Raw genomic sequence first — 24,304 nt, 5'->3', positions numbered from 1 at the left:
GAAGAAGGATAGTTTGCCTACTATAGAAGAATGGGTGCTTAAAAGTTTCGAATCTTGCAGAAATGTCTAAGACAGGGGTCTTCAAACTTGGCCCTTTGATGACTTGTGGACTTCAACTCCCAGAATTCCTCAGCCAGGCATGCTGGCTGAGGAATTCTGGGAGTTGACGTCCACAAGTCATAAAAGGGCCAAGTTTGAAGACCCCTGGTCTAAGATTTCTGCTTACTTGAAAGATCATTCACAGGAAAGATATATTTCAGTTTGGAGGAGATGGATAGATTATATTCAGAACAAATATGGGACTAAAAAGTTCCATTTAGCTTACGAGTAGATTTTAGTGGGATGTTGTTATTGGTACTTTGTATGTAGTTATGTTAAAGGGGAGTTAAAGCACATTATGAATTTGGTTAATTGTATATTATGCATAATTTTTATTTAGAATATGATTATTATAACTATAATCCTGTATTTAGCTCTGGGAAGTGGGGGGGGGAAGTGGGTGGGTTTGGGGTGGGGGGGATTTGGGGATATATTGTAAAATTTTGTTTTTGTAAAACTCTTTAATAAAAAAAAGGAAACTTAAGTTGCTTCCTTTTTTTGGCAGCCGCATTCGGCTGCTGACTCACGTTCAGCTTGTCATCAACCAGAACTTGAAGCTACGGCTGTTGACGGCTCAAGTCGAGGGTGTCAAGGAAATGTCAGAGTTAATTTCCAAGCAATTTTAATGACATTGAAATGAGCCGCTTTGATCCACGGCTTGGCTTGGGAGAAAAAAAAAAGCAACCTGCGATGGTAATTTCCAAAGCTGGTTATGAATTTCCACCACCCACCCACCCCACTAACCCCCCCCTCTCTTAATTGACCCTCCTTCTGCAGCGCAGGCTCTAATGATGATTTGAACATCTAGGAACAGCTGGGGTGCAAGAGGAAAATGAATATATACGCCAAACATACATATTCCTTGGTTTGCAAACTTTGCCCTACAGTTTCAGTTGAGATCAGGGCACGTTCACCTGCAACTATCTGCTCTGATGGCTAAATACCATTACAAGCTATTTGGAAAGGAAATGGTTAGCTGGGTGCCAGGCCCTTATTTTGTGGTTCCCAGAAGCATCGGGCAGGGGACTAGTCAGAAACTGAGATCCGGAATGAATAAATCCAGCAGCTTGATTTAATCCTGAGGAGATGAACCCAGTGATCAAGAAAAAAAATAAAACACCTCTAAGAATGTGCAAAATGTTTTGTCTTTTTAAGAGAAAAGCTGAGAGCTTTTCCAGAACAGTTGGGATTTGGTTGAAGGCGGGCAGAAAGGAAATTAATTCCAAGCTGGCTTGAAGCCCAAACCCCTTTTTCCTCCCCTTTAGAAAAATATCATTATATATCCTTTCAAAAAATACTTGAGCCAGCGAGTCAGCTCAAATGTTAACCTAACAATTATTGCGGGTTCAAATTTCGTAAATTGGTAATCCCAGTTATCAAGCGTTTTTAGGAGTTAGGACTTCCCACTGACTTCTGCCCCTAACTCAAGAGACAGAAAACGCCCAAGAAAAGAAACGGCCTTACATGAGAAAGAATATTGCACTGTTACAAGCTTAAAAGGGCGTCATTTTATTCCAGAAATACCACGGAGTGCTGGGAGGGAAACATATCCCTACATTTGTAACTCTCCTAAAAAATAAATAGCGCCTTTTACATTCAAAACTGCAGATGGTATTGATGGGCTGTACAAATTCTGTTTTTTTTCTTTCCCCCATCTTCAAAATCCTTGAAGGTAAATAGATGGGTGGATAAGAGAGGAACGGGTGGATTCATATAGCACCTTTCAGATGAGGAAGTTGCAAGCGCTTGAGGGGGGGGGGCAATAGAAGTTCAGGAGAAAAAAAGAGAAAAGAGTATGGCATGCATGCATCAGACCCCCAACAATCCAGAGAGGGGAAAATGCAAAAAACTCTTGATTATCTGACCCAGGGTAACAGGGACCCACAGCCAGCTGCGGGCTCAAGGTTGCAGTTGGAGGCAGCTTCATCGTTCATTTCTGAATTGCAGCATCTCCCTGTCAACAAGAGAGACCGTGTATTGCTAAAATTTGGACTCTGTATTGCTAAGAAACACCCCCCCCCCCAAAATCAACCAGAGGGTGGTGCTGCGGGAACTGCCTAGGTCAGTTCCTCCAATTTGGCTTCTGCAATTCCCTTTAAAGTAGGTTTTTTTTTTCCTCACCCCATCAGACTTCTCTGCATAGGCGGTTGTCATCTTCGCTGGATCTCCCAGGACCATTCGGACGTCGTGCAGCGTCTGGGAGTCGGCGCGGGCTCCGGTCTCAAGGGAGCTAATCGCTCTTGGCAGCTGCTGTTGCGAGGGATAAATATTTCAGTCTGATGCAACCCCCACCCCCACCCCCACCCCGGGGATTCACCTCCACAGCCAGCAGGTAGTCCTCGACTTACAACGGTCGCCTAGCGACTGTTCCAAAATTACGCCGGGCCTCCCAAAAGCTGTTTTACGTCCTGGTTCCGAAGTTCCAACCGAGAGTCCCTCGCCTGCGTCTGCATTTCGGGGTGCTCAGCAATCATGTACAGGGTCCTGGGGTGGGGGTGTCACACGGCTGCAACGGGACGTTTGCTGAAAACCAAGCATTTACTTCAGTTTTTCATCACAAATGCCCCAGCGTGAACAATGGGCTTGTTTTAACTACCATGATTGGATTCTTGAGCAGAGCGCACAAGAGGCTGTAAAATTGGGTTGGTTTTGTGATGACACGCTTTATGACCGACGACGGCTTATTGCGGGATCCAATCCGTGTTGGTCACCAGGACCGAAACTTTATTCTTCCAAGCTTTTAGGCTTGTGCTGGCGCAAACCCTCAAGAGAACTTCTCTCTCTCTCTCAGGAACGTGTCTTATCATGGCTTATGACTATAAGGGGCAGCCTCCATTAAGCCGAGGACTAGCCGCATGCCTGTCGGGGGGGGGGGCGCAGAGGTGTTCCCAGAGTGACAATCTTCACTCGAACCCCTCTGAGCTGTTTGAAGACGTTTCCTGTAGGCTAAAACCCTAAATTTCACGGGCAAATGCGCTTGCCAAAGAGAATACGAAAACACAGCATGCAAACGAAGGGAGATCCTGAAGATAACAATTTCACTGCGACAAAACAGCAATCTTCAGGACTAAGATCGTCGGAGCCTATCATTTTATCCTTTACAACGAGAGGATTAAAAGCTTGCCTTCTCTGCCCCCAGGCACGCACTCCAAAGAGTGTCAAAACTGCAACTCTGCAGCTCAAGAGGCGCCAATTTAGAAATTACATGTCTCGCGGCCTTGCAACGTATTATTTTACGACGGCCTGACTGAAAGCCTGATCCGTCCTTTCGGCCGGGCGGCTTGCAAATCAACCGGCTCTTGATCTTTTCCCTGAGAAAAGGAATCTTTTAGACAATAATGCTACGTCCTTTTTTTTTCCTCCCAGCGTTACGTTTGAGAAATACTGCTTATGTTGTTTATCCTTTTTTTTTTGATGGAGTGAGCAACAAGCAAACGAGCAGAACAAAAGGAAGAGATTATTCATCTCTAGCATCATCACCAAGGTGGCACTCTGTGTGTGTGTGTGTGTGTGTGTGTGTGTGTGTGTTGTGTGTGTGCGTGTGTGCTGGAATGTGAGTTCAAGAAACTTGCAGGGGGAAAAAACAACCCAGTGCAATTGTTTTTTAAAAAAAATAAAAATAAAAATGAGTTGCTGTTCTGAAGCAGCGGAGAGAAATCCTGACAGCGTTTCTACGAGATCTTTGAGTTAAAGGTGCATCAATGTCATTCCTCAGGGTTTGGCACTTCATTGCTGGCCAAAGTTGAACCCAGACAGATGTTGTGTTAGCTCTAGAAAGTCCCAACTAGAAACCATCCACAGCTTCCATCTGGCAGGTCCGCTCAGAATTTCCAGAGTAAGAACTTTTTAAGTCTCAGAGGTTCTTCATTGGGTCTCTGAACTTTGCATGAGCCACAGGGTTTTTACAAATCCCGACACAACGCAACCGAGGGGTTGCATAACACAACGTCCTGCTGCTAGCTAGCGAAATGCAGTTGCCCTAGGACCAGCAGCTTTCTCGTGATGAAATTCTCACCACAAAGTTTTTTTTCCCCCCTGTCCTTGCAAAGAGGAAGTAGATGAGGAAAAACCCAAAGATCTCATTCTTGGCTCTCTTCAGTTTTCTGGCCAGCTAAACGGGTGAGCGCCATATCCTCGGGGTACCGAATCTCCAACTCTGGGTTGGCCACGTAGTACGTGTCAGCAAACTCCTCGAAGTAGCGGCCGATGTCCGGGTGAGGGATCTCGTGAGGGTCTGGGTTGAGTTCCAGATTCTCTGCAGAGGGAAGGGTAAGGGAGAGACCGCGTGAAGGGTGGAACCGCCAAGGAGAGAAGCGCAAGAGAGAAGCAACCGAGAGAGGAGAGGAATCTTTTGGCAGCTTAACTCAGTGGGGTTAATAAGCCAGATTCACTTAACAATTGTGGCCAGGAAGGTCATAAAGCTGCATTGGCTTCTGGTTGCCCTCCGGGTGAGATCCAAGGTGCTGGTGATGACCTATAAAGCTCTAAATGGCATGGGTCCGGAGTACTTATGGGAGCACCTGCTGCCGGCGTCATCTTCCCTTCGTCCTGTGCGCTCCCACAGAGAGGGCCTCCTCAGGGTGCCGTCGGTCAGAGAGTGTCGGCTTGCGGCCCCCAGGGGGAGGGCATTCTCTGTGGGCGCACCGCCAGACCTTTGGAATCAATTACCGGTTGAGCTCCGGATGGCTCCCGACCTTCGCTCTTTCCGCCGGGATCTGAAAACCTATTTATTTGAACAGGCCGGCCTGGTTTAAGGGTTTGGGTTTTTTTAATTATTTATTTAGGGCTTCATTAATTTAATTTACTTTTAACTTTTGTAATTTTGTAGTGCTTTTATTGCCCCGAGTCCTTCGGGAGAAGGGCGGTATAGAAATTCAATTATAAATAAAATAAATAAATAAATAAAGCGAAGCAGAACTCACTTAACAACTGTCTCACTTAGCGACAGAGATCTGGGGCTCAACTGTGGTCGCAAGTGGGAGGACTACCTTCATGAAATCTATGCAATTCCTCCTTTTTTTGACCTTGCCCAGATGGGTGGGATTTGACACCCATGTTTCTGCTTGTCGTTATCCGTCAACTTCAGCTGTTATTTGAAATGAAGAGGCTGAACAAAAAGCAAAGCTGTTGAGATCTCCTTTTTCTTGAAAAGCTACTCTCTCTCTCTCTCTCTCTCTCTTTTTGCATTTGCTATGCCCATCTTACAGAAAGGTTGCCGTTTCTTTTTCCCTAAGAAAGAGCAATTTTAGGACTAGGACAATTCTCAGTGGAGGGGAAAGAATATGGCCGTGTGCGGTGTCCTTAAAGACTGCGTATTTACATGTTTCACGTTCTATGGCGTGGCTGTCCTATTTTAATTTTGATTACGAGGCCTTTAAAGCTCTTGTGTGTTTTGGTCAGATTCCTGGATGTAATTTCCCTGGAGACGGAATTTTTTTTATATCCCTATAACCCAAGCTGAGTTGTAGACCAAGTTTAAAGTATTGGGGGCAAGAGGAGGGCGAAGGGAAGCAAGGCAGACGTGAGAAAAACTATTCTTAATCGCAAGCTGCAATTGTACAGAGTGCCCTCTGCTGGGAAAACCATTTATTCTAAGCCTAAAATGGCTAAATAGCTATAAAGATCAACCTGACTTGAAAATAACAGGAAATTTGCAGATTGGTTTTCCTTCCGTCTTATTGTGGAAGACGCAATGGCTATTGTGAGTCCCACCTAGGTGAAAACCCACATAACCACTACTAAAATTTGTTCTTCGGGAAGCTGTCCTATCCTGAATTTCCATTTAGACCAGCACTGTGGAGACCAGTTGACTGGGAGTTAGTGGGAGTTTCCCCAGCACTATCAAGAAACAGCAGAAAAAACAAACAAACACACACCTAGTGGATCCCATCAACGGTCCTGCAGACCAGCGAACCACGGAAAAACCCTGCTGTCGAAATATCATGAGGGGTCCTTGCTGCTCTCTGAGCCTGGCTGTTTTCTTGCAGACATTTCATTACCCAAACTAGGTTACATTATCAGTGCGCAAACCACCAAGCTCAGAGCACCAAGGAGCGCTAACCCTTTCAAACTTGAGCACAAATAGATTTTAGATTGAGATTTATTTGATTTTTATACCGCCCCTTCTCCCGAAGGACTCAGGGCGGTGTACGGGGCAATAAATATCAAAAATACAAGATACGAAAGTTAAAAAACATTAAATAATTGTGCCCAATGCAGTACATTAGTTAAAATCAATGTTAAAACCCCAAAAGCCATCAGACCAGGCCGGCTTGTTCAAATAGCCTCCTTTGTTGAAATCGTATGAACCCGGAGATACCGAGAATGGTCTTTGATGTTGGAATGACTGTGAATCTTGTTCACTTCTGGGTCTGAGGTCAATTCTTGAGATTACACGTCTTAAACATTAAAAAGTCTGCATGATGTATGATTGGAATTACACCCTTGAAGCCTCATGTTTTCCAGCCTGATTTGCTGAGCAGGCAAATGTGGCAACTGCCACGGTCTTGTATCTCACTCTGCAAGGAAGTCACCTCTTCAGCAAAACCTTCCCAGCTCTACCCTTATTAATTCTGAGCATAGCTTACTGAAAGGGAATCTTTATATTAATTAACTACCCTGCACTGGTCTACGTTTTATTTCAATATTCAATAATCATTTTCTTTCTTTCTCTTTTTCTTTCTTTCTTTCTTTCTTTCTTTCTTTCTTTCTTTCTTTCTTTCTCTTTCTTCTTTCTTTCTTTCTTTCTTTCTTTCTTTCTTTCTTTCTTTCCTCCCTCTCTTCATTTTTTTTCTTTCAAGATCCACTTTCTTTCAAATAGTGGATAAGCAACCACGAATAAGCTTGTTGGAAATACTGCCTGCCTACCTTGGGCAGCGTATCGGCACGACCCATCTTCCACTAAAACATTGTAGAAAGGCTGCTGAGGACCATGGGGCAGGCTGTGGACATTCATGTTTCGGATCCATTCGTGTCCCATCATGCACGCTGGGTCCCAACCATAGATGACACAGTTGTAGCCATATCTAAATTGAAGCAGAAAGAAGAACCGCCAGGCCATCAGTGCTTGAGGAAGGCAGGCTGAGAGGTTCTGTATAGAGAACAAGGATGGACACTGCAAAATAGCATTGTAAGCCGTGTCTGCTTGGGTGAAAACTCTTTGGCAATGTAGATGTATAAGGGGTCCTTGGTGCTCTGAGCGTGGTTGATTTCTCGCAGATATTTCATGAGCCAAGTAGGTAACATCATCAGTGCTAGAAGGGAGTGGGGTTTGCAGAGGAGGAGGAGGAGGAGGAGGAGGAGGAAGATTATGGGGTCCTTGGTGCTCTCTGAGCTTGGTTGTTTTCTTGCAGACATTTCATTACCCAAACTGGGTAACATCATCAGTGATAGTAAGGAATGGGGCTTGCTGTCAATTTATATTCTAGTGGCATGCCCTGTCAGTGTTGATGCAAGCCAACAGTGAACAGCCCAACCAAAGAATCTCTTAGACAACTCCCACTGACACTGTCAGGGCAAACCACTAGAATATAAACTATCAACTCTCTTCTAGCACTGATGATGTTACCTAGTTGGGTCATGAAACGTCTGCAAAAAAACAACCAAGCTCAGAGAGCAGCAAGGACCCCTCATTTCAATCCCAAGCTACAAATATTCTCCTTTATTCTAGACATATAAAGCCACAATCTCATTCATGACTTATGGGAGACTCACCCGTATGCTGCAACTTAGAACAACTTATGTTCTCCTTCTTGTGGCTAGCGGTGAAAAACACCTCACCTAGAACCACATTTATTTCATGTTTCTTTACTGAACGTGAAGAGAATTTCTCAAGTCATCCAGCTCATAGTGATCCCAAGGATGCTTTTTCACGAGGAAACTGGACTTTCTTGTTTTTCTTTGAAGATATCTGCCTCGTGAAAAAGCATCTTTGGGATATTTCTTTACTGAGTATGTCCTTTCCGGAATTGTTACTTGTCAGCAGCTTCATCTAGAAGTCAAGAGTTTCCCCCCCTCCCTAGAAATATTCTAAGCAGAGATGGAAAAGGCTGCATGTTGGGAGACTTATGGAAGCCTGCCCGGTTGCTGGGGGTGGGGAGGATAAAAATAAACTGGGGTGGCGGAGGAGGTCCTGGGAGATTAAGGAACAGTGACGAGCAGCTATCTCAAAAGTTGGCCTTCCAAGAAATGTGGGGTGGAAGTCAGGATTGGGCTGCCTTTGTGGCCGCCAAAAAGGCCAGCCTCGGAAAGGTAAATATGCCCCCACACTGCCTACCCACTGTGTATGAATAAAATGCGCATACGTAGAAATTTGATAAGACAGATAGGAAGACAGATGATAGATCGGTAATAGACAGATGATTGGTCAAACTAGATGACAGATATGTGTGTATATGTGTGTATGTATGAGAGAGGGAGGGAGGGACAGAGAGAGGAAGAGAAAGAAAGAGAAACAGAGAGATGAGAGACACGGGAAGAGAAAGAAAGAGAGAGAAAAACAGATGACACAGACACACACGGGGAGAGAAAGAGAGAAACAGAGAGATGGGGAGAGAAAGAGAGGAAGAGAAACAGAAACAGAGAGAGATGAGAGACACACACACGGGAAGAGAGAGAGAAGAGAGAAAGAGATGAGAGACACACATGCGGAGAGAAAGAGAGAGAGAAACAGAGAGATGAGATGAGATGAGATGAGAGAGAGAGAGAGAGAGAGAGAGAGACAGAGAGAGACGGGGAGAAAGAGAGATGAGATGAGATGAGATGAGATAATCCATTTGGGAAGTCATTGAGTCCCACTTGGTCATGTGGTTTCCTGAACTGGTCCACCTTAGAAAGCTGACGAAACACGCCCATCTTGTACCATACTTTGGTTCTACAGGTGTCGATTCCTACTTTTGCAGCCACAGAACCCCGTTGGGAAAGTGTGGGCAGGCGGGGCGGCCTCACCTTTTGTGTTTCATAACCAAGCCAACGGAAAAGAGGATCTCTTTGTGTTTCTCGTCGGAATGAAGCTTCACGTCAGGACCGGCCTCTTCTTTCCGACGCTCGATGTGCTCCAGGGTGTGCTGAACTAAATACCCCACGGCTCCTTGCTGGGAGGGGTCCAAGGCCTGAATGTGCTGCAAGATGTCCAGAACCTTTAACAGAGGGGGACAGCTGCCAATCAATCACCCTGCAACTCGACCTTTAGTTAATATCCAATCGAGGATGTTCCTTTTACCCTCTCAGAACTTCGCAAAGGGCAACCTAGTCCTCGACTTACGACTTAGGTAGCTGAGCCCACAATTACAACGGTAAGCCACGCCGGTAGTTACGACAGGTGACCGTGCGACTGATTCAATTTTTATAATTCTTTTTGGTGGTGGTCATTAAGCAAATCACCATGGTCATTAAGCAAAGCCGCGCTCAGTAAGCAAGCACGCTGTCCACAAACGGGTGGGGTTTGTTTGCCGTAAACCAGACGTAAATGCTGATTTGCAAGAAAAAAAACCCACCGTAAGTTGCAGTCACATGACCACAGAACACTGCAAACAGCTAGAAATTTGTAGGTACCTTTTTTTTTGGGGGGGGGGGGAATCCATTGTAACTTTGAACAATCAACTAAGCAATCAGTTGCAAGTCAAGGACCACCAGTAGTTGTGGGACAATTATGTGCACTGCTTTTTCACACTCTTTTTGTAAGTTAATCAACAAATATATTAATCATAACAGAATGCACTGAAGCTTAAACCAACATTCCAGGATTTCCCCTCCCCCTTTTTTCATTCCATTTGGTATAATTAGAGGGGGAGAGAGAAATTCTATTTTCTGATTTCAGAGACAGGTCTTGAAAACGATTTTAGTCCAAAGATTACAAAAGCGAGCTAGCTTTCTCTGAATTTATGTAGTTGTGCGTGTGTTTTTTTAAACTGCCTTTCAGGATACACTGTCCTCTGAAGATGGTTTAAAAGACTAAAACACACAAAATACTGTTATTGCACAGCTCCAAAAGATAAGTTAAATAAGCAAGAACTGAAATATCGGGTTTTTTTTTTTGCTTTTTCAGCAACCTAGACACAATCCAGCAACTTTTAATTTAAAAAAAAAATCCTCACCCTGCAAGAATAACAAAGTTGAATTATACCGAAAAGGCAACAGGAGGTTAAAAAAAAAGTTACAGAAAAACAAGTGGCTAAAATAACAGCAGTAAATCAAAGCAATCAAACAACCAGCGATACAGAGACTAATATCCAGATGGTGACACAACTCATTCAAAAACTGAACAGGATTTTTTTAAAAAAGTCCTTTGGAGCCACAAAGGACTGTAAGATCGGGGGGGGGGGGGGAAAGATATGTGAGAATTCTATCAGACAGTGCTTGCCAACAATGATTTTAAGGCAGAGGTCTTCAAACATGGCCCTTTTATGACTTGTGGACTTCAACTCCCAGAATTCCTCAGCCAGGCATGCTTGGCTGAGGAATTCTGGGAACTGGAGTCCACAAGTCATCAAAGGGCCACGTTTGAAGACCCTCTGTTTTAAGGCTTGTAGGAGTTTGGCCAATTAAGAGAAGCAAGTACTGGGGGTCATAACGGGGCTATCCAAAAATGCAAAGTGGTTGAGTTCAACATCCACCAATTGTTCAAAAGAGAAGAGAAAGTAGAAGGAGAGACAACCATGCTCTTTAGGAGAGGCAACATCCATCCATCCCTTTGCTTACTTCACATATCGGATACCTCACCTACGTAACACGAATCCAAAGTACCTTCTCTGGCCAGATCCCAAGGTGGAAATAGAGTCTCGCTTGGAGCATTAGATGCTGGACGTTGTCCGGATACATGGCCAAATACAAGTCCAAAGAGTCCCTCAGGAGCTGGTAGGACTGGTCAGTGCTTTCCCTAGCAAACAGGGGCCAACACGTTCAGTGTCATGTTTTCATAGATACATTTTCCCTCACCTAGCTACGATGTCCCACTGCCAGTTAACTACACAGTTAGCGGACCTGTCCTTCACCACAGAAGTCACCAACCCCAGATCTTGCCTCAAATGCATAATTAATGTTGTTGCTTATACACTGCTGCTGGTCAAGAGCTACGATACAACTGTTCCCTTTTCTTTCACTGCTGTTTCGAAGCTTCTTTCAAGGGTTAGCTGAAATCTTGCTGCCTTTTCTCGTCACCCTTCCATGTTCCAGAACGATAATGGAATAATGGAGCTGGAAGGGACCTCTGAGGTCTTCTGATCCAACCCCCTGCTCATTGGAGGCTTTCAAGAAGAGACTGGACAGCTGATTGTCCGGAACAGTATAGGGCCTTCCACTCTATACTGTTCCAGACAAATGGCTATCCAGTCTCTTCTTGAAAGCCTCCAGTAGTGGAGCACTCACAACTTCTGGAGGCAAGTCCTTCCACTGGATAATTGTTCGCAGTCAGGAAATATGGATCTGGACCTCCAAGATCAATGTGGACCTGGACCTCCATGGTCAATGAGAACTTGCACCTCCATGGTCAATGGGGACTTGGACCTCCATGGTCAATGGGGACTTGGACCTCCATGATCAATGAGAACCTGGACCTCCATGGTAAAGTGAGGACCTGGACCTTCATGATCAATGTGGACCATGGATCTCCATGGTCAATGAGAACTTGGACCTCCATGGTAAAGTGAGGACCTGGACCTTCATGATCAATGTGGACCATGGATCTCCATGGTCAATGGAGACCTGGACCTCCATGGTCAATGGGGATTTGGACCTCCATGATCAGTGGGGACCTGGACTTCCATGGTCAATGGGGACTTGGACCTTCATGATCAATGTGGACCATGGATCTCCATGGTCAATGGAGACCTGGACCTCCATGGTCAATGGAGACCTGGACCTCCATGGTCAATGGAGACCTGGACCTCCATGGTCAATGGAGACCTGGACCTTCATGATCAATGGGGGCCTGGACCTCCATGGTCAATGAGAACTTGGACCTCCATGGTCAATGGAGACTTGGAACTCCATGGTCAATGGGACCTTCATGATCAATGGGGACCTGGACTTCCATGGTAAAGTGAGGACCTGGACCTTCATGTTCAATGTGGACCATGGATCTCCATGGTCAATGAGGACTTGGACCTCCTCTAACACAACGGAAACGCTAATGCAATCTTGGCTGATTCTTACCGCTTTCCAATATTTAGCAAGTTGCCCACCATTCGCTGCAGAACCTCTTTGGCTGTTGCCACACCGTAAAATTCCTCCGTCACGTGGTGCCCAATCAAGTATTCACATTCTTTGACTGTCAACTGCCGCCCCTTCCCAAAAGCATCAATGTATGTGTAGTCAAATATATTTGTGCTCCTGACAAAAGAAAACCAAAACCAAAGGGGAATTTGTTTCTCATCATGCTTCCGCTCACCTTTGGCGCTGGACAGGACCCTCCCTAGTTTTCTAGAAAGTGGAAGCAAAGGAGGGGAGAAACACAGCTAGTCCTCAACATACAACAGTTCATTTAGTAATGGTTCAAAGTTACACTGGCTCTGGAAAAAGTGACTTACGACTGTTTTTCACACTTATGACCGTTGCAGAATCCCCACGGTCATGTGATCAAAATTCGGAACGCTTGGTAACTGCCATATATTTATGACGGTTGCGGGGGTGTGTGTGTGTGACGGTGACTTGTGGGGGTCACGTGATCCCTCTTTTTGGGACCTTCTGACAAGCAAAATCAATGGGGGAATCCAGATTCACTTAACAACGGTGTGACTATCTTAAAAAACTGTGGTGACTGACTTAACAACTGTGGCAAGCAAGGCCGTAAAATGAGGCAAACATACACTTAACAACCGTCTCATTTCGCCCCAGAAATTTGGGACTCGGTTGTGGTCGTTGAGTTCTGGTAACGTAGCCTTACAACAGGCGTCTTCAAACTTGGCAACTTTTTAAGACTTGCGGACTTCAGCTCCCAGAATTCCTCCGCCAGCCTTGCCTTGCTTACGACAAAGACAAGAGCTAGTACCTTCCGGACTAACTTGCAGGGCTGACGCAAAGCCCATCTCTTCTTTGAGCCCTCCAGGAGCCTGAACCCGGAGCCCCGTTTTGAAGCTTAAATGGAGCTTTTGCAAAACGCCAGAGGGGGGAAGACGAGGCTCCGTCTCCGGCCAAGAGGCTGGATGGTGGGAAAGAGGCGCCACCGAAACGTTGAAGAGAATCAATAGGATTCTGAAAGCATCACGGGTGGCCTGCGAGTGAAAAAGCTGCTTCATCGGCGGGGAAAATCTGCTTCTTTTCCTTCCAGACAGCTGTGCCCTCATCAGCCTGTAACATCGAGAGCGCCCTGGCAGGGTGGATCGATCGCTTTCTGTTCCCACGCCAGCCTCTTCTGCCGGAGCTAATGAGACTGTGGGACGATGCTCGTGATGACGGATTTCTCTATTACTAAGTAACAGGGCCTTCGAAATGAGCACCGCCATTTTTCTTTCATGGAAGAAAACACAATATAACCCCTCCTTTTTTAAAAAAAACAAACAAAAAACTATGACTTCATTGTCTGGCACGGTTTAACTAGAGAATTGCAACCTGGGACGTTTAAAGGTAGCATTGACGGAGATAAGTCTTGCTAGCCCGGGGAGGGAACTGCACAGAAGGGGAAAAAAAATAAAATAAAAATAAAATCGAAGCTTACCCTTCTTTTCCCTGGCACCATCTGAGCAGAAAGTGACTGGGGAAATTGACCGCCTCAAGCTGGACGCCCAACTGCTTGGCAATTGTCAAATACAGCACCGACAAGCTGATGGGGATTCCGGTCCTGCTAATCAAAACCTGAAGGACAGTGAGAAGAATGAGAAGGCTTGGCTGCTCCTTGGAACTGGATTTTTTTTAAAAAAAAACCCTACATGGCATGGGTCCGGAATACCTTGGGGAGCACCTGTGGCCGGCGTCAACTTCCCTCCGCCCAGTACACTCCCACAGAGAGGGTCTCCTCAGGGTGCCACCGGTCAAAGAATGCCGACTGGTGGCCCCCAGGGGGAGGGCGTTCTCTGTGGGCGTGCCGGATTTATGGAACCATCTTCCGGTCGAGCTCCGGATGGCGCCTGATCTCCGCTCCTTCCAGCGCGATCTTAAAACCTACCTTTTTGAACAAGCTGGCCTGGCCTGATGGGATGGGGGTGGGTTTTATAAATCGGTCTTAACTTTTTAATCTGTATTAATTTATTACGGGCATTGCTGTTTAATTACTTTTTAATTTTTGTATCTTGTTTTTTATTATGTATTGCCCTGTTCACCGCCCTGAGTCCTTCGGGAGAAGGGCGGTATACAAATTAAATTAATAAATAAATAATAAATAAATAAAAACAGGGAAGATAAAAGAGTCCCCGGAATTAGTACGCTTGGGGAAGCTGAACTGCATCAATGTTGTGCCGAGACGTTTGAGGATATTATAGTCAGCGAGTTACGGCCGTTAACGTAAATGAAACCTGGTTGCTGAGCACTCACAAACCTGGCCATCTGACCACAGAAGACAGTAGGTGACCTTGAGAACTCTGAACCCGGGTTGCGAGGACCCCAGGTAGGTACCGTTGGTACTTGGAACAACGGTTAAGTGACCGGTTATAAGTCAAGGACTACGTGCCCACCCAGCTGAACGACAGGGCCTTGTCCGGTGAAAGAAAACGCCGTACCTGATGGATGTATGAATTCTGACAGTTGTAATAATCCAGCTCGTTTCCTTGGTATTTCAGCTGCTCATAGAGGACGCAGTTCATGGCATCGAGGACCTGCCCCTGAAGCTCCAGCTGAGGGACTACCAAGACCTCTTCTTCTTCAAAAAGAAGGCAGGCCATGGAAAAAAAAGAGAAAGGCACATTCTTATTTATTTGTACCTCATCTTTCTTCTGTTAGAACTGTCACCCCCCCCTCCCCCCAAGTCTTGTCAGCAAGGCTGGTCAGGCTGATAAAGAGAACGATGGGTCCCCACAGGTACCTTTTGGCAGCATGAAAAAGTAATAAAAGAAATAAAATAAAGGTATAGGGTTTCCACATCGCCTCGTTTGGTTTATTTGTTTAAACTAACAAATGCAAATACTTTACATCTCCCTTTGGAGTATGTAACCTTCCCTCTTCCTATTTTTCCACCCAACTAGCAAAAGCTAGACATTAGGGCAGGGGTCTTCAAACTTGGCCCTTTGATGACTGGTGGACTTCAACTCCCAGAATTCCTCAGCCAGGCACGCGTGCCTGGCTGAGGAATTCTGGGAGTTGAAGTCCACCACCAGTTATCAAAGGGCCAGGTTTGAAGACCCTTGCATTAGAGACTAAAGCAGAGGTGCGCAACCTATGTTCTTCAGGTGTGGTTGAATGACAACTCCCAACGTGCTCTACAGCTGGAAGCTGCAGTGCGGTCACAACTGTATTATTCCAACTTCAGATCCGTGGACTTCAAATCTTGGAATGCTCAGCAACGACCACACTGGTTGGGGAACTGTGGGAGTTAACTATCCAGCCAAGGCAAATTGATCACTCGAGGCCCAGTTACCCATTGATGGGTTAAATTGATTGATGAGCCAAGTCCAAAATTTGTTGCAATAGAGTGCCTGCCCCAGTTGGATGGGTTTCCACAGGTCTACCACAGCAAAATGCTGACCCAAGAGAACTGCATGCCGTACCTGCTTTTCGGTCCACGGTAGGATGTCTGGGGTTTTTGGATTTGAGATATTTACAAACTTTAGCAGCAATGTCGTCAATCTGAGCCTGGATACTCTTGAATGTGATGTCCGACAAAGGGTTACAGTATTGGTCAATCAGCACAGCCCCTGGATAAAGACAGGAGAGATCCAGGACGTGGGTTTGGGAGGGCAGACTACAATCTTGAGTAGAAACATCATTTTCACACAGAATGAAGAGAATCATAGAGTAGACATTTAGGTGAAGGCCCCACTAACTTAGGTGCATGAAATCAAACTAGAGCAGTGTTCTTCGACCTCAACCGGTTTATGACGTGTAGACTTCAACTCCCAGAATTCTCCAGCCAGCAGCCCAATATCTTAAACTGGTTGTGTTTGAGAAACACTGAATCACGAGTCGGCTGCCCAACCTCAGTGGGAAAATTGAGTTCAAATTTATTTATTTATTTATTTTATTAAACTTATATACCACCCTTCTCCTGTAGGACTCAGGGCGGTTCACAAGGTTTTTTAAAACAATGCAACAAGTTACAAAAATTAAAAACAATTAAAATAATTACACTAACCTTGAAATATAACCCAATTACAATTAAAAATACAATTAAAACCCCAGTTAATACTCTCAGTCTAGGCCAGAAAGCTCGAAGAGCCAGGTCTTCAGGTCCCGGTGGATGGATATATTTTAACATTTAAAATTTTTAACTTTTAACAGGGTCATTTTTTTTATTGACGGCAGACTGGGTGGGACTAAAAAGTTCAATCAATCAATTCCAACTTTGCAAGATGTTTTTTTTCCCCACAAGTTAAAATTGATTGATTGAACCTTTTTTTTTGGCACAAGGCGGCGGATTCCTAAAGCGAAAAGGGTTTTCTAAAACTCAGCTGGGACTGGGGTGACGGCGCGTGTGCCCACAGAGGGCTCTGCGTGCCACCTGTGGCACGCATGCCATAGGTTCACCACCACGGATCTATGCTAATCTCCCATTCCTTTAAACAACCCTCCCGTCTTATTTTGTTGTGTCTTACTTTGTTACAATTCTTTAAATATTAGGTTGTTTCCTACAAATGTGTCTTATAGTCTCTCAAATACTACACTGTGTCCATGTCAAACTTTCTGGGACATTACTAACCTTCTAAAAAGGATTGCTGATCTGCTGAATACTCAAGGTAAGTCTTCAGTTTCTTTAAAATGTTCTGTTGCCGCAGGAAGTAAAGAATTTTCTTTGCATAGTACTTCCAGGTCAGCCCTTTCCTGCAGAGTAAAGGAAACCACTGTGGTGAGTCACCTTAGCAAGACGGGCAGCATAGAGATTTGATAATAAAAAAATATATCTAAAACACCCAGAAGAGTTGAAAACAGACTAGGATTGTAAAGTGGAATCCTTAAAAGCGATTTTAGCCATAAAACAAGAAAGACAATCAAGAGCCTAGAGGGAAAAAAACAGGTTATTAAAATATTAGCATTTATTTGTTGTTGTTTATAAAGATAAATTCATCCATGAATCTTGATATCACCTTATGATAGGAAACTTACAGAAAATAGCAATAGCACTTAAGACTTGTATATCGCTTCACACTGCTTTACAGCCCTGTCTAAGTGGTTTACAAAGTCAACATCTTGCCCCAGCAATCTGGGTCGTTTTACCGACCTCGGAAGGATGGAAGGCGGAGTCAACCTTGAGCCGGACAGAATCGATCTGTTGGCAGTCGGCAGAATTAGCCTGCAATACCACCTTCTAACCACTGCATTACCACAGAATTTCAGTTCCGTTTAAAGACGATCCCTTGCTGCAGATTTGGGAGCTACAGATCTGAAATATTTTCACAAATACACGTTAAGATATTTGGTTAGATCCAATCTAACTCCTCACTCTTTGAGTCTTCCTTTCAGAGATATATTCTCACCAGATTCTCAATGCCTTCAACAATGGCAGAGCTTCTAATTCTTAATTCTTAACAATTCAAGGAGACATTCAGAGATGTATGTGCCTTGAAAGTAGCCCCCGTTGAACTGGACAGCCCGATCAAAGGGAAGTCTTTTATGACGTTCTGGATGGTGTCATAAAATGTTTTATGATGGTTTGTATGCCATAAAATCTTTTACAAAATTTGCCCAATAAGAGTCACGAGTCCTGGATTTTGGAGGCATTCTGTATGTCAACTCATTTGAGGTAGCTTGGGTCAAAAATTGTTGCCCTGCAATGCATCATTTTACGCAGTTAAAGGTGACGAGTACGAGAGCTTTTAGTAATATATAGATCAGGGGTCTTCAAACATAGCCCTTTGATGACCTGTGGACTTCAACTCCCAGAATTCCTCAGCCAGGCATGCCTGGCTGAGGAATTCTGGGAGCTGAAGTCCACAAGTCATCAAAGGGCCAAGTTTGAAGACCCCTGATGTAGATGAATTCTTAATGCTTGTAAGGTGATATTTTCAGCTGAATCTCCCTCAAAGGTTTGTTAGCGAGATAGGTGGGCTAGTCTCGAGCTCCTTGGGAAAGAGGCAGGAGACCAGTGTAATTTAAAAGTGAAACATAACAAGTTGACGTCTATGCCACGCACCCTGAGGAAACAGCCAAACAGTTCTTTCCTAGGGTTGAAGAGTCAGCCTCACCTGCCTGCTGTATTAAGAATGGACATCAGCTCATCCTCAAAGAAATGGCTGGGGCAATCCAGAGTCTCAATATCAGTGAAGCCATCACAGGGCACCTAAATGGAAAAACAGGGCAATGATCTCACTGCTAAAAGAAGCTTTCTGCAACAACCTCAAGGATAATCAGACACCATTTCATCTCTAGCTCTTAGACTGGCTCATTGTTTTGAGAAGAAAAAGGACCACTTGTTGAACGAGATGAAACCGCTATAGCAGATCTGACTTCTCCAAGGCCCAATGAAGCCTGCTGAGAGTTTGAAGCAAAGCTGTTTAAATTAGTGAGGGGGGGGGCAGAGTTTCCATGTTGGGGGCAAACTGAGAAACACCTTTACTTTGATTCATGGGGTGTATGCCTCTAAAAAAAATACAGGTGGTCCTTGACTTACAAACCACAGCTGAACCCAGAATTATGGTCGTAAGTTGTTGTGGTCATTCAGGTGACCACACAGTCCTGCATCTCCCATTGCGGTCATTATGTGGAGCCAGGGATTCCTCGGGGTGGGGTGGGGGCGGCCCTTGGTTGTTGAACAAATGGTCATACGTTGAGGACAACCTGCATTCTCGGCGCGTGATTATTCTTAGATTTGATACCCAGGAGCTCCAGGTAACAACCTCCATTTTATCTCCAGATCTGTGGGAACAGCCTTGGAAAGACAGGAGGAAGAACCACTGCTTAGACCAGTTTTTTTTGCCCCCCAATCTTGGCATGGGTGGACTCAAGTCCCAGAATTCCCCAGCCAGCCTGCTTTAAGATGGATGGATATCCACTCCCAGAATTCCCCAGTCCCCCTGCTTTAAGATGGGCAGACGTCAAGTCCCAGAATTCCCCAGCCAGCAAATAACAAAGAACAACACATTTGACTTTTATTTGCAAGATCAACCAGAAAAATCTTACGTGCTCTGAAAAGAACCTTTTGGAAAACGAGGCGACGATCGTTTGGGCTTTCAATCCCGCTCTGTGCCGTTCTTTGTATTCCTCCAGCCAATTCACACAGTCTGCCTGATTATAGTGTTTCATTAAAGAAGGCCACCTGCGTCAGAGGAAGACAAACCGTATGGAAATTCATCGTCAGTCGCCACACGGGAGTTAAAAATCCAAACCAAATGCTAACATTTGGGCAGACCAAACCAAGGCTGTGCTTTGTTAGCAGATTAAGGGGGGGGGGAATGTCTTTTACCCATTTATTTTAGATTTGCTGTAGAGACATTTTAAAAAAAAACCAACTAAACAAGTTTAGGTAATTGCCTATCTACCCAAAGAAATGTAATAGAGCGGCGTTTCTCAACCATGGCAGCTTTAAGACGTGTGGATTTCAACTCCCAGAATTCCCCAGCCAGAATTCTGGGAGTTTAAAGTCCACATATCTTAAAAGTCGCCAAGACTGAGAAACACTGCAGCAGACTGTCCACTGAATTTGGGTGAGCAGGAAGGGGGGGGGGGAAAGATGGGGAATTTTTCAAACTTGGCTGCTGATCCTGAACAAATGGCTTAGTATGGAAACAATCGTCTTCCACTCAGCTCTGCAGAGCTGTTATTTTTGGGAATCCCAGTCCACAACAGACCCACCATATCCTCTTCAATGACAGAATCTTCTAATTACATAAAAACAAACAGCTTAATGACATCATTCTGGTGCGGCCACCGATGGCTTCTTCCTTTTCCTTCAGCTAGGGAGGCTGTTCCTTCAAAAGTGCACTGGTGCCTAAAAACCACTATAATGGCTAAGTCAAAGGGGAAGAAGGGTCGTAATGCAGATGTGACTGAACAAATAGTATCAAATTTATTTGCCATACTACGTGAATGTTCCAAGAGAAATCACTGAAGTAATCTAACGCAGCAAATTCCGCTTAACTGATCTGTGACTCAGATCCATGATGCACGATTCAATTTGGATGGCCACGCAGGCGTTTTTCATAAATAAAAGGAGGCATCTCAAATAAACCCGGTCAGAACTGAAGAAGCTTCTTGGATGAGAAGTGAAACCGTCTTCCAAGGAAATGTTGTGACTCAGGGTCAGCCTGTGGGTTCGGCACCCGGCTCAGAGGTATCGGATGACTCAGATGAGGGGGAGGAGGTGTGTGTGGGTGACGAACCGGCTGATGATGGCTTGCAGGCTTGGCAGAGCTCCCAGCCGGGGACCTCCTCTCAGCTGCGTGAGCCCGATAGTGCGGAGGATGATGACCCACAGCTGGCCCTGTTCAAGGACGCCCGACGCAGGAGGCAGTCGAGCAGGACTAAGCAGAAAAAGGCTGCGGGTCTCCTCGGGAGGAGGCACAGGGAGACCACGCCCTGAGCTCTCTATAAAAGGAGTGTTTGGGGAGGGGCTGGTTGCTGAAAGCAACTTTTCCGCTTGAGAAGACAAGCTCTAGTGTTTTTGTTATCTGCGTAATTAAATCTTGGCAGATGCCTTTTAGCCTTGGACGCTTTCCAGTCTCTTCTTTTGAATAGGGGTTTGCTAGAAGAGGGCTGGTTCAGAACAGGAAAAAACAAAGGAAGTCCAGTTGTCTCTGGAAAAAGCACCTTTGGAACAACCACGGGCCTGGATAACTGAGCATCTCCACAGAGAACTCTAAATAAACCACATCACCGTATCTGGTTTGCAATGATGCCACGCAACATATTATTTTTTGCTCAGGATTTTTTTTACTGATAATCTCTCTTCCTTTCCCAGCTAGAGAGCGAAGTACAACTTGCAAGCATTTCCATTCACACTTGCAGAGTCAATAATGAGGAGAGAGCTGGAAAGAGATATAGGTGAATTTTCTCTTCCAGGGAGAAGGCGAAGTTTGCCTGGCTCTGTGCATGTCTTGGCAAGGGAAGACAAGCTTTTTTTTTTTTCCTTTCCTTTTTCCCTTTTTCCAACTGCCAGTTGGCTTGTAAAACTCCGACTGAACAGTTCAAAGGAAGCAGATATTCCGTCTGCACCTGCAGAAGAGGCGGAACCAATCAGCAAGCTAAAACTCTGAGTTTGCTTCCAACCTGCGTCCGCGATTCAGGGATCGGCGTCAGCGTGCCAGCAGCCCAAATTGGACCAAAGATTCAGATCCAACCATGTGGGCTGGCGATAATAGAGGCCTGCCTTCCAAAAGCAGCCATTTCTTTGAACGTGAGACTTTCTGGCAAGCGAAGAGTTATTGACCCTGTTCCTTTGGCCCAGGCTCCATTTTAAGTAATTAACCATCCGAGGGCTTTAAATCCTCTCCCGCAAATTCAGTTGGAGGAATTATTCCCTAGCTGCTGGCCTAAAATAAACAGTTGCAATAATAATGTAGACGGACCATATTCCAGGCAAAGAGTCATTTGGCACTCGCTGGCCTTCATGCTACTAAATTCATCTATCGCTGAAAAGGAACTGCATAAGGCAGAGATGAAAGCAAGCAGATACAACAACAACAAAACAATAGAAGCTTTGGGAATGGCAAGGTCAGTTATTGGAAGCATTCCTCACAAACGCTGCCTTTTGTCAACTCCAGATAGTAATATAATAACAATAAAAAAGTTTTAACGTAAGCAAGGACAACCAGATGCCTATAAAAGCATTCTACATTTTTAACTAGGGTTTTTTTTGAAGTCACAGCTAGGATGATAGTATGTATGATTCATTCATCCAATTTCTATAGCTGCCCAACTCAACAAGTGACTCTGGGCGGTTTACAATTCTAAAATTATAAAACAATTTAAAAAAGACATTAAAACAGTAAAAACATCCACAAACAGCAGCCATGATGATTAATCAACTAACAGTCAAGCCAAATAACACATTGTTAGCTCCAGGCGTGAATCCATAGCCAAGTTTTTAAAGCCTTGAAAAAGGCCAACAGGATTGAGCCATTCTAATCTCTGAATAACTACAAAATGAAGCATGCAAAAGATTTTTTAAAAGTGGCTGGGGGCAGGTGGGGGGGGCATCTATACTGGGGAGGGTTTTTTTTTCCAAAGTCCAAATGTCCCTACTGAATGCAGCCCGGGATTGTACAATCACAGCCACAGCAGGTAAGAGTGAGGGGAAGGCCATGCCCGACACGTCCTTTTGTTTAGGAACAGAATTTTGATTTGTCCGGAAAGGTCCTCAAGTTATGACTATTTGTTCAGATCCCTCTTCCTTGCTCCAGGCTCTTTGCACATGCCCAAAAGCATCCCTTCACACAACCTGACATCCAAATGCATGCAAGTTTGTGCTGCAAACCCAGAAGCTCTTCCTAGCTGGAATTCCATCCCTCCTCCTTGGCCCCAGCCCTCTGCCCATGCTCAGAAGCCTTGTTGTTCCTGGCTATGCCCTGAAACCCAGAAGTTCCTCCTGTTTCAAAGTAAGCCCGTCCTCTACCCCCTACGCTCTGCACATGCCCAGACACCCTGGTCGGTGCAAAACCCAGAAGTTCCTCCAGGTTGGGAGTAACCCCTCCTCTCCCCCTGCGCTCTGCACATGCCCAGACACCCTGGTCGGTGCAAAACCCGGAAGTTCCTCCTGGTAGGGAATAACCCCTCCTCTCCCCCTGCGCTCTGCACATGCCCAGACACCCTGGTGCACAAGTGGTGCAAAACCCGGAAGTTCCTCCAGGTTGGGAGTAACCCCTCCTCTCCCCCTGCGCTCTGCACATGCCCAGACACCCTGGTCGGTGCAAAACCCGGAAGTTCCTCCTGGTTGGGAATAACCCCTCCTCTCCCCCTGCGCTCTGCACATGCCCAGACACCCTGGTGCACAAGTGGTGCAAAACCCGGAAGTTCCTCCAGGTTGGGAGTAACCCCTCCTCTCCCCCTGCGCTCTGCACATGCTCAGACACCCTGGCCGGTGCAAAACCCGGAAGTTCCTCCTGGTTGGGAATAACCCCTCCTCTCCCCCTGCGCTCTGCACATGCTCAGACACCCTGGTGCACAAGTGGTGCAAAACCCGGAAGTTCCTCCTGGTTGGGAATAACCCCTTCTCCCCCTGCGCTCTGCACATGCCCAGACACCCTGGTGCACAAGTGGTGCAAAACCCGGAAGTTCCTCCTGGTTGGGAATAACCCCTCCTCTCCCCCTGCGCTCTGTACATGCCCAGACACCCTGGTGCACAAGTGGTGCAAAACCCGGAAGTTCCTCCTGGTTGGGAGTAACCCCGTCTTCTCCCCCTGCGCTCTGCACATGCTCAGACACCCTGGCCGGTGCAAAACCCGGAAGTTCCTCCTGGTTGGGAATAACCCCTCCTCTCCCCCTGCGCTCTGCACATGCTCAGACACCCTGGTGCACAAGTGGTGCAAAACCCGGAAGTTCCTCCAGGTTGGGAGTAACCCCTCCTCTCCCCCTGCGCTCTGCACATGCCCAGACACCCTGCAGCGAAAGCCGGCAGCAGCTCCCACCCCCCCACCCCCGCCGGCCTGCTCTTCCCCCGCGCTCTACCCACGCCCAGAGGCGCCCTGCCCGCCCACCTGCGCCGCAGCTGCTCCCGCCAGACCTTCCCGCGGGGCTGGCAGGCCTCCCTCAGGTGGCGGCAGGTGCAGGCCAGGCGGGCCAGGTCGGCGGCGCCCAGCGAGCCGCAGCACAAGATGAGCTCCAGCAGCTCGCCGGGCAGCTCCGTCAAGCCGAGCGGGGCCGGGGCCAGGCCGGGGCCCTCGCGCTGCTCCTCGGCCTCTTTGGCCGCCGCCGCCGCCTCGCTGGCCTCCCGCTCGGCCGCCGCCATCTTGCGTCTCTCAAGAGGCTGGCGCGGCGCGGCGCATGCGCAGCGGGAGGGGAAAAAATCCCTGGAGGACGACCGCAAGGCGCCTGCGCGGCGGGAGAGGCGCACGTGGCTTTCCTCCGCCGCTGGGTCGTCTGGCTCCTGCTCGACGGGATGGAGCCGAGGATGGATTGTTGTTGTTTTTTTTAATGGATTCGTTCGGTTTTATTGGTTCTTATTCGATTTGCACCGGAGTTTCTCAAGCTCGGA

General features: G+C 46.2%; 1 protein-coding gene across 9 annotated transcripts; it reads right to left on the bottom strand.

The window, feature by feature from the left end:
- Positions 1-1,588: 1,588 nt before the first annotated feature.
- FBXO21 (F-box protein 21) lies at positions 1,589-24,064 on the bottom strand. 9 transcript variants are annotated; one of them, XM_081338732.1, is made up of 15 exons: positions 23,808-24,064; positions 19,297-19,432; positions 18,363-18,457; positions 16,880-17,001; positions 15,732-15,878; positions 14,748-14,887; positions 13,751-13,887; positions 12,250-12,426; positions 10,843-10,975; positions 9,046-9,236; positions 6,967-7,124; positions 4,115-4,354; positions 2,448-2,622; positions 2,221-2,349; positions 1,589-2,053 (listed from the first exon to the last, which is right to left on the bottom strand). In XM_081338732.1, exons 1-12 carry the CDS (start codon positions 24,056-24,058, stop codon positions 4,179-4,181), a joined length of 1,863 nt encoding a protein of 620 aa, XP_081194858.1. In that variant the 5' UTR covers positions 24,059-24,064; the 3' UTR covers positions 1,589-2,053; positions 2,221-2,349; positions 2,448-2,622; positions 4,115-4,178. The 9 variants fall into 9 exon arrangements, with proteins under 9 accessions (XP_081194858.1, XP_081194859.1, XP_081194861.1 ...); XM_081338733.1 differs by having other exon boundaries at positions 2,221-2,346; XM_081338735.1 differs by having other exon boundaries at positions 4,243-4,354.
- Between the last annotated feature and the right edge of the window lie 240 nt (positions 24,065-24,304).

The sequence above is a fragment of the Vipera berus genome, assembly GCF_964194415.1.
Source record: "Vipera berus genome assembly, chromosome: 14".
NCBI classification, from domain to species: Eukaryota; Metazoa; Chordata; class Lepidosauria; order Squamata; family Viperidae; genus Vipera; species Vipera berus.
This window is presented reverse-complemented; position numbering and strand designations above follow the sequence as displayed.

Coding starts and splice junctions, on each gene's coding strand:
- FBXO21 (XM_081338732.1), bottom strand. CDS start 24,058: ATGGCGGCGGCCGAGCGGGAGGCCAGCGAGGCGGCGGCGGCGGCCAAA. Junction 10,976..12,249: donor TTGCTAAATATTGGAAAGCG/GTAAGAATCAGC, acceptor CCTGTTTGCTAG/GGAAAGCACTGACCAGTCCT. Junction 4,355..6,966: donor GTGCCGATACGCTGCCCAAG/GTAGGCAGGCAG, acceptor TTCCCTCTGCAG/AGAATCTGGAACTCAACCCA.